At 43.6% G+C, this 16,928-nt stretch overlaps 1 protein-coding gene across 1 annotated transcript in view; it reads right to left on the bottom strand.

Annotated features, from left to right (window-relative positions):
* Positions 1–16,928, bottom strand: part of ASTN1 (astrotactin 1) — a 343,770-nt gene that overhangs the window by 205,154 nt on the left and 121,688 nt on the right. The window contains exon 2 of the mRNA XM_007454743.1: positions 1,608–1,795. Within this exon, the coding sequence (XP_007454805.1) occupies positions 1,608–1,795 (188 nt within the window). The remainder of the gene's footprint in view (positions 1–1,607; positions 1,796–16,928) is intronic.

Genomic DNA, 16,928 nt, shown 5'->3' with positions numbered 1-16,928 from the left:
AAACACAAAAAAAAAAAAAAAAAAAAAAAACTATCCATCACAATAACCGCTTCCCACATTGATGGGAGGATGTGGATAGCTGGTGGAAAGTCCACCATTGTACCCTTCTTTTCAATCAGACCACATAATAAAGACAAAAACAATGTGACCCCTGCATCTGTCACCCCAAGCGATGCCAGGGCTGATTCTGCAGGTCTGCCCGATCTCACCACAATCTGGAAACTACAAGCTACATTGAAGAAGACAAGCTTCCCTGAGAGAAGAAACAGTGGTCTTTGACTAAGGATGTACAAGTACTCTAACCCTAATGTTATAAACCTCAATTAATTTGTAAATGTGAGGCACAATAATCTGATTTACCTGCTCACTTTCTGGCATATCTGGACACTGAAGTTCTTCTATTTGCTTGCTATTCAAGGACTCTTTTCTCAACCACATAGTTTAAACCAAGTAGAGCAGCTGTGCATACGCAGGTAATCTATCAAGTCAGTTATTCATGGAGACACTGGCTGAGGAAGAAATAGAAGGCTTGCATTCTGAGATTTTATCAGAAATTTTATAGGGATATTTTCCATGCCAAATATTTAGATAATGAAAATTTTAATACATCTAAAATGTGCTCAGTTTTCCCCAATCTAATACACAAAACTAAACAGCACATAGTGATGGTACCAGAGTCATAGATTAATTAGAGTTTAGATCAAGACCTCATTTGGTTCTCTGTTGAATTTCCTAACAGTGAAAGAGCCCATCCCCTCCCATACATATAGTCCGCAGATAACCAGTCAAGTCTCAACCTGCTTTCAAGCTACCCTAGGAGCAGGTGATGTACCGATTTTTCTAATAAAGATACCAAGTGAATCAGGCATGTTCCATTTCTACTGGGAAATGCATTCATTTATTCCACAAATAATTATAATTAAGCATTAACTGTGTGAATGCATTATTCTAGGTGTTGAAGATACACCAATGAGCAAAACAATACCTAACAAAACCCCCTGCCTGCCACTGTAGCACTTACTTTCTAGTGAGATTCTAAAACACAAGTTCCTAGAATTTTAGGAAAAATTCTCTAATTTTCAGAAGGGATATCTTGAAGGGATGTTGATGGTGATGTTTCTGAGATGGGCTGGAGAGAAAGGCAAGTATCAATTGGCACACCCTTTATTGTAAGAAGAGAGAAAACCAGGACTGATTTTCTCCCATCTGGGAGAAGAGGGCTCAGTAGCAGCAAGCAGCTTTTGGCAATTCAGTCCCTCAGCAAACATTTATGGAGAAACTGTTATAAGATATTCTGATCTAATTGAATAATTCCTTTCTAAGACAATCCACTACTCCCATCTGACACTGACTCTGGTTTGTAGAAGTTACTCCCCGTCTAGGCATGTTCTTAGCACAGTCGGGTAATGGTGGTACAGAAATAACTGCAATTTTTACTTACACCACAGGTGGAGATATTTCCCATAAATGGGAAATGTACTTATGAACAAGATCGACGATCAGACTGTGGAGTTGGGTCCTACAGAGCTATGTCTACGGCACCCAGACTCTTAATGTCAAGGAAATACAAGCCATAGCCTGAGAGGCTACAGTTGTGCTGCTTTTACCATGACTGAGATGTGGAGGATTCTCAGCTCCTCTTCTGCCGACTCACGCTGGGGTTCTTCGGTTGGGTCTTGTCCAGGGAGGCTTGGGGCACCATCTTGGTGGTGGATGTGAAAAAGTAAAGTGCCATTCTCCAGCCACTGCTGCCTCCAGCGCACCAGAGGGATGTCCTCCGTGTTCCCTGAGATCTCTAGAGGACAAACACCAAAGGCACAGGTCAGAATTACAACGGGACCAGCCCAAATCTCCTTTTCGTCTCCTTCTTAGACATTGGTACCAATTAGCCGGTGTCAGATGAAGACAACAAAGGGTTTCTAACTATAGTTAAGTCAGGCTTACTGCTGCTCCAAATCTCAAGAAAGGGAAGAGGCCCCGAGAAGAAGAGAATTATCCCCCCATCAGTCTTTGCACCATAAACTAGTGGCCCAGCCTCTCACCCGCTGAGAAAAATACAAAGGTAAAAATTCAAGTTCTTCCCCATATTTCTATGATCAATAGCATCCTTTACTTAGCACAGTTTGAATACCCTGATGACCTCTTGAGGTAAATAGAAGATTCTTTGCCTCTTGTAAATTTGAAAGTGTGAGTTCCCTAGAAATTACTCTGAGACACCAGTGAGTCTGCCAAGGGGAGAGTTGGTAATTACTGTGCAGGGAACTGGCACTTATAGGAGAGTCCTGGGAGGTTACTGCAGAGCCACTGGAGCTGGCAGGTTATGTCTAAAACCACCGTCATCTGCTGCATAGTCCACTGGAGATGTCTGATGCTTGCTTTGGCAGGTAAAGTAATGTTTTAATTTCCTTTAATATTCCTCTTCATTTTTGCAGAGCAAAGGTGGTACACATGAGAGGGCTGTAAAGAAGCAGGCCCTTACCACAGACATACGCACTCACCTGCTTTCAGGCACTGAAATATCATCAGCAAATAAATAACAATATACCAAAACCTACTATGTACTTCATACTGTAGGTGTTAAGCGGTGCTGCAGAAGGATACTGCTCTGTGTCCCTTTCTCCAATATTCCTAAGCAATATCAGATCAAAACTTTGAGACATCCCACAACAGAAAGAACCTGATTAATCCAGCTTTCTTGAGCTTCATTTGGCCCTAAGATCATTTTTTCCTTAACAACTATTATCATCCTCGGAAACTCATATTCTGCTGAACATACTTTGGCAGAGCATCGCTTTGTCAAATTTCATTTTTTTTTTTTGAAAGGCATGGCTTCTTCTCCCAAAATTTATCACCTTTGACTAAACAATTCAATACACGGAAAGAAGATATAGTAAGATCTATTTAGAATAGTATTCTCATCAAGTTACCACAATCATAAAGAGGAAAGCAATTTTAAATATTTATACAGTTTATAAATATCTTTCATTCTTTGTGGGAGTGTACAAATGATGTTCTGCTGTATTTATTTACTTACATAGTTGTTCATTAATTTATTCAACAGACACACATTGGGCATGTACTATGTACGTACCAGGCACTGTTCTAGGCACTGAGAGACTGATCTAAATGAGACTCTCAACAAGTTCTCCAAAGCCACCCACTGTGAATGGATGTGTAAAGTGTTACACCACATGCATAAAAGTTTTGTGGAAACAGAAGGAGGAAGGAGTAATCTTGCTTGAGTAGCGGGTGGAAGATGGGAGGGAAGTAGCATTGCCAGAAGAAGAAGGTCCTATAGATTTGGGCCTTGAAGCGTGAGTGGACTTCCTACAATAGACAGGGAAGTGGGGAACGGACATTCAGACACTGATAGGAGAATACGTAGGAGGAGAAGGAAGATGAAGAATACTGGCTGGTCCTCTCAGGGAAGGTCAGTGAGAAGGATTCATGAGCCACAGGTCACCAGCCTATGATGATTCCCTAGCTCATCCTACCATCCTACCTCTCTTCCAGGGACGAGAATAAACTTTGCAGTGTGCAGGAGGACGAGGGTGCGGCAAAAACAAGGTGCTCAGGGTCCCCTTCATTCTTAGCCTCTCTCCCTAATTGCCTGAAGGACTTAGTCATCCTGTTGGGTTGGTAAGCTGTTCATGCTCTGGAAGTGACTGGCACAAACATCTAGGAAGCTGCGGTGGGCAGAGGGTATGCAAAAGGCTCCCAAGGCAGCCTGGTCCTGGTTTTCCCCAGGCACAGCTCCATTTGTTAAGTGAGGCAGTGACAAAAGCTTCCCAAGTTCATCTTTCCTCTAAGGGAAAGATTTCCAGGTGAACAGGTGAACAGAAGATTTCCTCTAAGGGAAAGATTTCCAGGTGAACAGAAACCCCTCAGCGCACCTCCAAGGGTGCCTGCATAGATCCGCGGCTGCTGCATGACACTTCATCACAAGTCCTGCAATCACAAACCCCACTCGACAGCACTCACTCTTTCTAACCACTCCTCAAGGATCCACATCAAAGCACTGGGAAGATTCTTCCTGGAAAACACACCCTTCTCTCCCAAGTCCATTTCCTGACATTACAGTAGAAACCAAACTCCATCCCCTTCTCATCACAGACATAAAAATCACAAGCAGCGACAGCTCCTAATAGAGCACCTAATGGCACAATTAAATCACCTAGAGCAACACACGTCCAGCCTCTTGCCTGCACCTGCTCTATTCCACACATGTCAGGTCCCACTTTAGGAATCCAGCACCTCATACCTCTAAAGCACTCAACAAACTGGCTTTTTGTTTCCCAGGAGAGCCTCATCGAGGAAGTCAGGCTCATTACCCCTGTTTTAACTGTGGAAGCAGAGACAAGTAAATACCCAGTCACCCCAGCCTGACACAGAACAGGGACTAAGACAGATGAATGAATTTCTATCAGATCCCCTCCACCTCCAGCACAGGCATCAGAAGGCATGACCTTCGAACATGCATAAAGAGAGGAAGCAATTGAGTTGAAAGCCCATGGGGTCTTTCAGGAATTTTTGCGCCACAGTATTTAAATTTTTTGCACAAAGCCTTAGTGTTTCATGAGTTCTTTTACAACTGAAATATAATTCACATACCATAAAATTCACCCTTTCAATATATACAATTCAATGGTTTTTAGTATATTCACAAAGTTGTGCAACCATCACCATTCTAATTCCAGAACCTTTTAATCAGCCCCAGAAGAAACCCTGTACCCACTGGCAGCCAAGACTGTTTTTGAGAAGGAAGGACGCCTGCTCCAAGGTTCTAGGAGTGATGGTACCAAGGAAAGAACGGGTGCAGTGGGGGTATGGGGAGGTGGGCTGAGAGCACAGAATCTCTAGCCTTGGCTTCCAGCCCAGCCCTCTGAACCTATCTATGGGTTATTCATGCCAAATTCCTTTGGAGAATGATACCCTGATTCTGCCTGGACCAGAATCATCATAGAGGGGAAAGGGTGAAGGAAGGAGGGTGCCATACCTGCCAGTGAAGGTGCCTGTCACTTTTTAGGTTGAAGATAATTACAAAATGATAGTTTCCTCCTTGGCTTTTTTCCCCTCTCCTGGCAAGATCTGACACAGGAGAGCTAAAATGCTAAACTAGGAACTTACTTACTTATGCTATATCTGGCCTGGGTCAACCAATGAAAAATCACACAGAGCACAGTAAATGTCTTGTGAATTTCATCACAGTGGGGCTGAGATCAGAGCTTGGAACATCAGTGTAATCACGTTGGTCTGGATGTCAGCAGAATAGCTCAAGAAGAATAAATGCTCAGAAATTGCTTTACCAATGCAAGCCTGACCTAGGACTCCCAAGGAGCAAATATGGGAAGTGATCAAATAAGTTACTTTAGTCCAAGACCTCCTGAGGGCTGTGGACGAGACTCAAACAGAGCCTTTGCCAGTGTACTGAATAAAACAAAGCGCCAACAGGAGCCTGCACAGTCAGATCTCAATATACCACAGGTGGCACGAGCACCACAGCCATCACCACACTGTGGGGCTGAGATCTCCAGAAAGGTAAGGCTGCCCTTACTTTTAGCATTCCATTTGTCCCATTCTTACCCTCTGTTAACCTCACAGATCTCAGCACCTACAAAATTCTGGAATGCCTGAAATTTTACCGAAACCAGGGTGCCATTCATTCTTTTTTTTTTAATATATGTTTTTTTCCCTTATAATGAGAACGCTTTTTTAAAATAGTTATTTATTTATTTATTTAATATTTGGCTGCGGTCACGTCTTAGTTGCAGCACACGGGATCGCCTTTGCGGCACGCAGGATCTCTCGCTGCAGCACGCAGGCTCTTTGTTGCGGCGTGCTGGCTTCTCTCTAGTTGTGTCATGCAGGCTCTAGAGCATGTGGGCTCTGTAGTTGCAGCACACAGGCTCTCTAGTTGTGGCTCGCATGCTCAGTAGTTGTGGCGCGGGCTTAGTTGCCCCGCTGCATGTGGGATCGTAGTTCCCCAACCAGGGATCGGACCTGCATCCTCTGCATTGGAAGGTGGATTCTTAACCACTGGACCACCAGGGAAGTCCCAGCCATTTATTCTTGAATACACAAAGATCCTTGGAGCACACTCTATTTGCCACATTTAGCAAGTTGTGCTACATGGTTTCTACTCTCAAGGAGCTTTTGGTCTAGTAAGAAAATGAAGACAGAGCCATGAATAAGTACTCTAAACCGTAATAGCAGTGCTGGGTGAGAGGGTGGTACTTGGCTGGGCATATACCCTTGGAAAGGGATAAAATGGGAAGAAATGTTGGGGGTCAATTCGAGATGAAGAGAACAGTGTGTGTGAGTGTGTAAAGGAACAGCAGGATGATGCATGTTTGCAGAGTTGCGGGAGGTCCGGTTATGCTGCAGAGTCAGGATATGGAGAGTAGTAGTAGAGGACTGGGCTGAAAATCCAGATTGGCGTCAACTGTAAAAGTTGTGAATGCCAGTTTTAAGGAGTTCAGAGCTAATGGAAAGTCATCCATGGTTTTATTAAGCAGAGGAATGAATAAAGCCATGAGTAGAAAGATGAAGAGGACCCAGAAAGAGTAGCAGACAGACAAGACTCAATCACAGTCCCAGTGTAACTCTGATCCTATATTCTGCAGGAACCACAAGACTAAACTGGAACTCAGGAGACCTCGGTCTAGAGTAACCTTGAATGGAATGCCTGGCTTTGAATTTTCTCATCTGTATACGGAGAAGGTGTATTGATGAATTTTAAGATCCTTTTGTAACTTGCCATTCCACAATTCTAAATCCAAAGGGTATGCTTCATGTGACCACCTAGAAAGGCAATGATTTCAATGTACCAAGCAGTGTCAAATCCTCGCTCCAGTCTAACTTGCACTCTACCTCTTCCCTCCCTCTGAGCACCGAGTGGACAAGTTAGAAGTGATTCGATTAGAGGCCAGGCCCTCTAATCTTCAGACTGGACCTCAGGCTGGTGAGAAAGGTTCTTATTCATGCTGATACAGATATGTGGATTCTAAGAAAGAAACCTGGGAACTTCTGGATGCAACAGAGAACCAGGAAGATGGAACCTTGGGCAGGGAAAGTCACACTGCAGAATAACCTGGGATGGGGAAAGGCAGAGAGAGTGAGATGAAATCACTTGTAAATTGGCCTTAGTCATTGTTCCGTTAGCTTGTGTGCTGTGAGCTTGCAGCACTGTCTTTCTGTGGGGTTAGCTTAGGACACCCAAAACTTGCTACAAAAATCCCTGGTCCTTCTTTAGGCGACCCCGCATGCTGAGAGTCCCTGAACTGACCTGCTAAGACACATCATATCAGAATCAGAATTTCCCCAAAGGACGACTTCACTGAGGACCAGATGCATGATGTCTTCTTTCAAAGAATCTGGCAATTTAAAGTCAAATGTGGATTTGAACTAGGGAAATTCTCAAAGATCCTTTAATTCATTAAAGAACTTAGAGTAGCTTAGGTTAGTCCTGGCATTCTGGGCCCCTTTCCCACTCCTGGCAAGGCTGAGTTTCAAGCTAAATCCAGTTGTGTAGTAATGAGGTGGCCCAGGTGTTAAGATCAAGTCGGAAGGAAGCATTAACTTGTCAATTCTTAGCCTCATGTTGAGGGCACCTGATGAACTGACCCTGCAGTCTTTCAAGATTGAGGGTGACACCCCCTGATGGCCATTGCTGACTATTAGAAGACCCTGCTTAGATCAGGATTTTCAAACTCATTGTTAATCTTAAAAACCCTTCCTCCAAACCAAATCTAATATGGCTTCTGAGGGGGTTCCCCAGAGCAGAGTTAGAAAAGAACTGGATCAATTGGAAGACAAATAAAATGCACAGCCATGAAATTCCCTGCCATTAGGGGATTGGAGGAGGAATGTCTATGGGTTATTAGTTTTGCTTGATCGTTTTTTCAATTCTAGTAAGTGTGGTATTGTGAAAAGCCTCATATTCTTTATGAAATAATTACAAGGGAAAGGGAACATCTCTAAAAATAGAATCTAGCCACCCATCCACCCTATGCTATCTCAGCTGTCATTCTGAGTTTCCCTGTGCCACGAGGATTAAGCGCAGAACTTTAGAAGCGATAAGCTAATTATCCCAAACTAAGAATAACAAATGAATCTTGTCCATCAGTGACTATCATTAAGGTGACCAAAGGTAGGCCTGTGATAGAATTACCCCCTTTTCTTCCATTCTTTTTTACTCCCCCACCTCAGTCCCCATTTCAGAGTTTGAAAGATATTGATGGTAGTTCTAGTTTCCCACATGGTCTCATTATGGTCTTCCAACTAAAACTATTAAAAGTGGCATTAATTTTCAACACCTTTGTAAGAAAACGACCTGCTTAAGTCAGGGGTTAATAACAGTAGAGGATCACTAATTATCCCGTAAATCTTTACTCTGGTATCAAACGTGACCCAAGACTTTAATGTCTCTGGAACAGCAGCCTCTAAAGACCCCAACTTGTTCCATAAACATAATGAAAGCAGTGCATTAGTGTCCTGGCCATCTGTGAAGAAAGATGAGGGACAGATGAAAATCAGACAAATGAGAGGGATGCAGAGAGAAAGGACAAAGTCGGGAGAAGCGAGGACAGGAAACTAGGCAGAGAAACAAGGTCCCGTAGGTTGAGTTGGCTGGGCCTCCACACCTCTTGCCACCTGGTATGGAGTTCTGGTGATGCAATCCCACATCACAGAGTGATAGCCACATAAAATAAGGTGCCCTGCTGAGCCTGAAGTCCACCAGCTCACTAATGGCTTGCCTGAAGTTTGTGCCTATGTAGGCGTGGCTAAGTGAACAACCAAATGGGAGATAGTACAGCTAGGTAATTCTTTTGTGAAGATGTGCAGAATCCAACTGGAAATGGAACTCTCTTTGTGGTTCTTCTATTAAACTCACAGTTGGCCGTGGAGCTGCTACTTATCATCTCATTCTCACTCCTCTGCCCCACCACACACAACTATGTGAGCAAAAGCTTTATAGCAAAATGGCTTAAGATTTCAAGAATCTCTCGCCCAACAGAAGAACAGGATGTTCCTTTTCCAAGTAATTCAAACCTTTTTGACTTTCTAAGATTTGGAATAGAAATTTCCACTTGTGACCAGAAGGATAACTGAATTCCTATTTCCTCTGCTTGGTGACATTTCTTCTCAACAGCAAAAGGAAGAGAGCCTCAAATCATTCATGATCCAATGATAAGAAACGGAATGGCAGGTTAAAGAGAGCTTTGGATTGGGGTGGGAGGGCAGGAGAATGAGGCTGCTATAATTTCCCTGGAGCTCACTTTTCTCATCTTCAAATGATGGGACTAGAAGGTCTCTAAGAACCACTCACCCTGCTCTAACCATGGTATTCAGTGACACTGGCTCTAGTTAGACTCCAAATCAGGTACAGTCTAAGTTTCTGCATGCCAATTGGATAAAAGTCTCTGGAAGATTTTTCCAGATCAGACTTTCCTCTTGGACTTTGGGATACATCCAGCTTAGTCCAGCCTGCCAACTTATAGACTGGCTGTATTGCAACTCATGATAGTGACCTATGGAAACTCCAATCAGAGGTCCCCAATAAGAAAGAATCATCTCGCTTATAGATGTCTGCAAGGGTCTCCGATGAGTTTTTACTCTATGTGTTTATGTGAACAAGGTAGTCTAAATAAGAAAATTTCACCTGATTTCTCTCTGCAGCCCCACAAATATCCCTCTATAGAGCTATATTCTAAAAATCAGAAATGTCAGCTTCCTTTAAAGCTGCTTACCCACCCACTTCTCTGTTTTCTGAAGAGGTTTACAATGGACTGAAATAAACTGATACCAAAAGCAGGAGTGATGAGAGAAAGAAATAACAACTCGTGTAGTCCATAGTATGTTGTCTCTGGTGGTGGGTGGGGGAGGGGCAGTGAAAAGCGGAGGGTGGTTTTGTAAATCAGACTTGATGAAAAGCAGCGAAGCATTCTATGGATGCTGCTGGAAGTAGGTCACTCTGTGCTACTCTGTGCTGGCATGAATAGCAATGGAGCAACTCTGCGCACATTCTATTTACCTAGCCATGGAGATGAAAACATTCCTGTGGGGTGAAAATGCAGCCAAAACATTCTGACACAACCAGAGAGATGAGACGTTCAAATGGCTTATGATTTTCTCCAAAATGGTTTGCTTGTTCCTACAACAGTTTTTCTCTGGATCTTTTCAAACCTCTGCAAAGAGTTTATCCACATGATACTCATTAAAGTCTCATTTGAAAGGGAAAAAAAGCCCAAAGCTCTTTGAAAAAGGCAGGGTTATCTGAGCTACAGATGTATGAACAAGATTTTTAAATATATCTAATTCTATTCTCCACTGCCATCTGACTGACCTTTGTCAAGTCAGATAACAGCACATACTTAACAAAATCTGACATCAAGTAAGATGTGTAATAGTATTTAAACTCGGTAAAGTTAAAATATGTATTTACGGATCATTTCATACATTGTAACGAGAATAAGTCATTTTGAAGCCTGCGGTTTCACAATTGAAATTCTGATTTGAGCTTTGCAAGTCCTTGGGGGCCACTTCCCTGTAGTGTGGCGTTGGAAGAATATGGACACATGGGTCTGGGAAAAACAGGACACTGGTTGTAGGGTGATTGCAAGGAAACTGCCTAGTAGATCCAGTGAGAGCTCTGTTCATTCCGAGTCCTCTCTCGAACTCTAGTCTTTTATTAACAAAGAGTTTAGTATTTGCTATAATTCTCTGATCTCGAACAGTGAGGTCCCCTCACCGGTTCTCATCTTATAAAATGGATGGAAAAAGAAAATGATAATGACAAAATATCACCTATAAATGACTTCCAAAAGGAGACTAGCCCACTGCTTGCCCTAAACTGTCTTGATTCATCTCCATTTCTAATTAGTTCTCATCCACTTGTATTTCTGTTCCTATCATCTATGATTCAATGCAACAGTAATGATGTACATATTATGCGCTGGCCTCTGCTAAGAAGCCCTTTCAACATTCATGAACTAACTTAATCTTTAATGACCCTTTAATGTGGGTATTTATATTTCCATTTTACAAATAAGGAGCTCCAGAAAAGTCGAACTACTTGACCAAGTTCACCCAGTAAGTAAATATACTAAAATTAGGGGGAAAAAAATTCCTAGTTGTTTTGGCTTCAAGGTTATTGTTCTTTTCCACTACTTCGATTCCCATTCTCTCATTTTGCACATCTCAACCCCAGGATAACAGAGGTAAAGTAAAGTGCTTAGCAATATCCGGCATACAATGAATACCAATCAACATCAATATCATTGTCATTATTAACACTGTGGGGGGTTTTTTGTTGTCATTATTAGTATCACTCACATAAATTACAAAATTGAGCAATAATCTTTGACAGAGTTAAGCAAAGGGTAATTTTAACTGTCACAAGCTGCTTAAAAGTCTTCCTAAGTCCAGGAACCATTAAGAATCACTTCACTTCCAGTGAGGAACCTGGCCAGGTCTTATTTGTTTATCTCTCTAATGCTCCTTAACAAATTGAACATTCCTTAGATACCTCTGATGAAACCCCACTTAAACTATCTTTGCTTTAAGGTCTGGCCACAGGGGCTTTCACAGATGATGCCATGCTTTCCATGTTCATTCAAGGCTGGCACGCAAGGCCAACGCGGCTGAGCTTGCTATAAGGCACTTAGCAAGACACTCAGTAATTAAAATGGGCAGGTCATCCCAGACAAACATGGGACTGGCTGACAATGAGAAGGACCCTCTGGGGCTCCTGGGCACAAAATCCTTTCTGTGTCCCCCATTTCTTTTTTTTTTTTTTTTGCAGTACGCGGGCCTCTCACTGCTGTGGCCTCTCCCGTTGCGGAGCACAGGTTCCGGACACGCAGGCCCAGCGGCCACGGCTCACGGGCCCAGCTGCTCCGCGGAATGTGGGATCTTCCCAGACCGGGGCACGAATCCATGTCCCCTGCATCGGCAGGGGGACTCTCAACCACTGCGCCACCAGGGAAGCCCTCCCCCATTTCTTGATTACAGGAAATAGGCTTCACTCATCCTCCATGACCTTCCCTGAGTTCCAACTAGCAGGTTCAAACAGTTGCTAATTAGGGAAGGGAGAGGATGCAAAGACAAAGGAACAGTCAAAAGAAACAATAGTGCAGCCTTGGGGCAGGGGCCTGGTTGCCCCTCAAGGGATACACAGAACAATATCTTTAAGCTGTTTTGCAGGTAGTGGAAGCCCCACCAGGTGGGAAAAGGTAATGATAAGCTCCCCACAAGCACCTAGACCCCAGACCAGTTGGAACCAGAAGGTTGATGATGCTGACTCCCACTTACCTCACCACCAACCCATCAGAAGAATGTCCACAAGCTGATCACGCCCTCTTTGAACCATTACTATAAAACTTCTCACTACCGCCTCCAGGTTGGGACACAGTTTTGAGGGCATTAGCCCACTGTGACCCCCTTTGCCTGGCAAAGCAATGAAGCTATTCTTTTCTACTTTACCCAAAACTCTGTCTCAGAGCATTAATTTGGTGTTGGGATACAGAGGCCAGATTCGGCTTCATGATGACTGTGCTCAAGGAAGAGGGAAGGACCAAATAGAAATGGTGTTACAAATAACAGCTGAGCTTCCTTCAGGGGTTAAACTGAGTCCTTTTCTGCAGATTAATTTGTATAAGTGCTTGTTATCATAAACACCTAGAGGTGCTGTGACGAAAGAAATGGAAGAACAGCTTCAGGGCTAACAGCACATTTTGGCTTCTGTAAGAAACTTGCTTGCTTGCTTGGGGCGGGAAGAACCGGGTTCCTGATTGGCTGATTCAAAATTAAACAGCTCCCTCCCACCTGGGGACTTCCCGCCCTGTGAAGGGTATAAAAGCCTCGCCCGACTGTTAGTCGGGGTCTCACTCACTTCTCTCCGACTGGGACCCTGTCCGGACAGTTTGTGTAAGCTTCTATACTTGTATAAATCCTTTGCTAATCTTTCTACTTGGTGTTGGTGATTCTCGGGTGTCCTTGGTTGGGACACGGGTCGCATTTACCGGGGAACTCGACTCCAGGCGTGTGGCTCCCGGACCGCAACAGTGCCACTCAAATGGAACCTTCCATTCTCATCTTCCCCCTGGTGGACAAAGCTTTCTGTCCCATTCCTACAGACCTGTGAGCTCACCTCGCTGACCGTGAGCTCTGCCTTCCTGCACACACACAGGCGGGGAGCCTGAAGCTGGGTGGCCAGTCATCTGTCTAGGGCTCTTCTCTCTAAACCACTTTCTCCTACAGGAAACGAGGGTCAGAGTAGCTTCTAAAGCCTCTTCTCATACTGAAATTCTCTGATTTTATTTTTTATCTTCCTACGATCTGCAATTACCATAGTGGGGGGCTGAACCTTAAGTTCCTATAAAGTGAAGCTGGGAAGTGGTAATAATCTTCTGTGTCTCTGTTGTGTTATTCAGCCTGAGAAAGGGGAGTGGGAAGGAATTTTACAGACTGGAGCACATAGAAAATTCCTATTCTAATCACTGTGCTTCAACTTACAAAGACCTTTCTTATGAGGCTCCTTCTCTTTTCATTCAGCAGTCCTCTGTGGTAGGTTTTACAGAATTAGGATCGAAGGCCAAAGAGGGTAACTGATGATCTCAAGGATTAGAGCTAAAATGATGGAGGTAATAGGGATCAAATCCACCCTTCTGGGAGCTTCCCTGGTGGTGCAGTGGTTGAGAGTCCGCCTGCTGTTGCAGGGAACACGGGTTCGTGCCCCGGTCCAGGAAGATCCCACGTGCCGCAGAGCGGCTGGGCCCGTGAGCCATGGCCGCTGGGCCTGCGCGTCCGGAGCCTGTGCTCCGCAAAGGGAGAGGCCACAACAGTGTGAGGCCCGCGTACCGCAAAAACAAACAAACAAACAACAACAAAAAAATCCAGCTTTCTGACTCCTAGCACAGTGCTCCTACCAACCTGTGATGTCTACCAAAGCGATGTTTATTTATACTGAGAACTCATGAACCACTGTGCTTGTATGTCAGCTTAATGAATTAGATATACAGAAGATATGTATCAATAGTAAACACTGTCAGCAGTTTGAAGTTTGGGCTTATAGACCTGGGAATGAAATTGGGTTATTAACCAATTCACACTAGTGTGCAAATCACATGACAATCTGATGTGATTTCCCTGTGACAGACTCCCCCGGAGGATCAGATCTGCTTCTTACTGGATTCCAGCTACTGGTCTGAAGACTCTCTTGGGCCCATTTCTGCAGGCTATTGTGTAAATGATCCTTTCAAAAGAGGTCAAGATGAACTCTAAGTGACCTGACAGACAGATATCTCCATGGAAATATTAATCTAGCCATCTAGTCCCTGCTGGGTGAAAGATAATGATATACAAGAAATACAAGGCGGGCTTCCCTGGTGGCGCAGTGGTTGAGAGTCCGCCTGCCGATGCGGGGGACACGGGTTCATGCCCCGGTCCGGGAGGATCCCACATGCCGCGGAGCGGCTGGGCCCGTGAGCCATGGCCGCTGAGCCTGCGCGTCCGGAGCCTGTGCTCCACAACGGGAGAGGTCACAGCAGTGAGAGGCCCGCGTACCGCAAAATAAATAAATAAATAATAATAAAAAAAAAGAAATACAATGCCACTTGATTGCTAAAATATGTTGCTGCTCAGCTGGGAATAACGTACAGTACATTGACAGTACCAGCTGCTAACATCTTTCTACTTTTCTCCTCCTCTTTCTTTATTATAGCCCTCTCCCTACTCTACCTTAATTCCAAAGCCCTCCCTCCTCTACAGGCCTTCCACACAAAACACCCACCATGGGGCTGGCAGTGAGAAGTGGGAGCCATGCATTCTTCACGAAGGATGTATTTGAGAAAACAGGTCTGCCATTTTGCATTGGTCAGTAGCACCACTCTTCACGCCTCCTGTATTCCTCTGGCTCCTCTCTGTGCTGGGCCCTGCTCTGCAATGTGTGTCTGAATCTCTGTATTCAGATAATCATATGCACTTTATAGTGCCAAGGATGTTTTCCTCTTTTTCTCATCTCTGTTGTGAGTTTATATTTATGCTTTGCACAGGCCAAGTTTAGTGTTCATAAAGTTCTCAATGATGTTATGATCAGGCTGAATTTGACAAGATAAAGTAGGACAACTGATGATTATTACTATCTTTCAAAACAATAAAAGCTAACTTTTACTGAGCACTAACTATGTGGTAGGTAATGGGCTAAACACATACATTCTCATTAAGCTACTTGACGGCTGATAAGGTAGGTACTATTATTATCCCCAGATTAGGAAAGTGAAGCACAAAGAGGTTAGGTAACTGATCATATGACTTTGGCATTGTGACTCTAGAAAAGGAACACACTCTTCCTGAAGCCTCACCCTTTCCACTTGTCACTTAGTGAGAGATAGGTCCAGTGTGGGATCATCAACATGCAGGCCAACAAATCGACTTCAACTACTGCCCCCCTTGACCACTGTGGTAGGAGATAAATGAGGCAGTGTCCTTGGTATCACTGACCATGGTCGTGAGAATGGGGAGTGGTGATGCATGAACTGGGACCTGATAATCTGTCTGTAGTTCTTTTTTTTTTTTGACCTTGGTCAAATCAAGAGTGGAAAGCATTACCTGGGTGCATGAACAACATAAGTCCCTAAACACAGACTGTCTATTAACCCAATATACAATATGGCTAATGCTTATGAAGTATGTACAACATGACAGGTGCTACCTAAAGACTTTTGAATATATTAACTCATTTCACCTTCACAGTCATTATGAGTTGGATAACAATCACCTGTAAGAGGGCTGAGGTACAGAAAGGTAATGTAACTTGTCTAGCATCACACATTTAGCAAGTGGAGAAGACTGGGTTCAAACAGGATGTCTAGCTCCAGATTCTGGGTTCTGAAACACTGTACTTTCCTGCCTCTTCCCTATGAAACACCCTAATATATAGCCCCCTGTTATAAACCTAATTTCTAATCAACCTACTTGCTCACTATGTGTTCATGCCCCTTTTCTCTTGGTTTTCTGCCCTAGCCTTGTTACTATTCTCATATCTTAATGGACATTACATTTCTTCTGGAGTTTAATTTTTAATTTTCAGTAGCTCTCCACACATTTTCCACTGCAAGGTGACCTCCCATCGTTAGTTCTCCTTAGCTGATCCTAGCATACCCGACCAGCACCAAAGATCAGGAAATTAACAGGTGGCACTGACATTTCCATTCTCTACTTAGTAGCACTCGCTCATTAATTAGAGGGTCTAACTAAAGCAATGTTAGTGGAGTTTTGCAGAAAGAAAAGAAGTGCTGGGTTTTCTGCTTCTGTTTCTGCAAGAACACACTGTAAAGGAATACAGCTATGTTTCACGATCAAGCCGTTATATTGTGAATACAAGTGATGGTAACTGGACGATTAGACTTAAGTCAGGTCACAAAGACAGGAACTTAGCGACAGCTAATAGCTTTTCCACCTAGCTCTCAGCCTATGGCCAGAAAGGCACAGAGCTGGAAGGCAATTCTGTGTCAGGGGCATATATCCTCTCTGACATCAGTGGTAAAGCTGATCTCAGATCCTTAGCAATTATGTCTTTTTCATTCATGAAATTTTCAGTATCTTTTTTGTTTTGTTTACAGCATCTATATTTTCTGATTGTACCACACACTGGAAAATAAGTTCTCTATGAATAATACCTTCTCAGTGAAGTGGAACTTCCTTTCATTTGCCCTCCCCTCACCTTCTTTGGGTTTCAGATAGAGCTTTGAGTCCTAGCAGTTGAGTGTTTGGTGAACAAGGTCACATATAATTTATGTGATAAATATGGGTACATTCTTCTCTTAGTCTTTGTATCCACAGACTCATTCATATTTCTTTCATTCTTATTTGGCTGTTGTGTCTAGCACGTGTCAGGTTTTTATTTTTCCTTCACACAAACACACACT

Source organism: Lipotes vexillifer, unplaced genomic scaffold (genome assembly GCF_000442215.2).
Source record: "Lipotes vexillifer unplaced genomic scaffold, Lipotes_vexillifer_v1.1 scaffold220, whole genome shotgun sequence".
Taxonomy (NCBI): Eukaryota; Metazoa; Chordata; class Mammalia; order Artiodactyla; family Lipotidae; genus Lipotes; species Lipotes vexillifer.
Note: the sequence above shows the minus strand (reverse complement) of the source record. Positions and strands in the feature narration are given on the sequence as shown.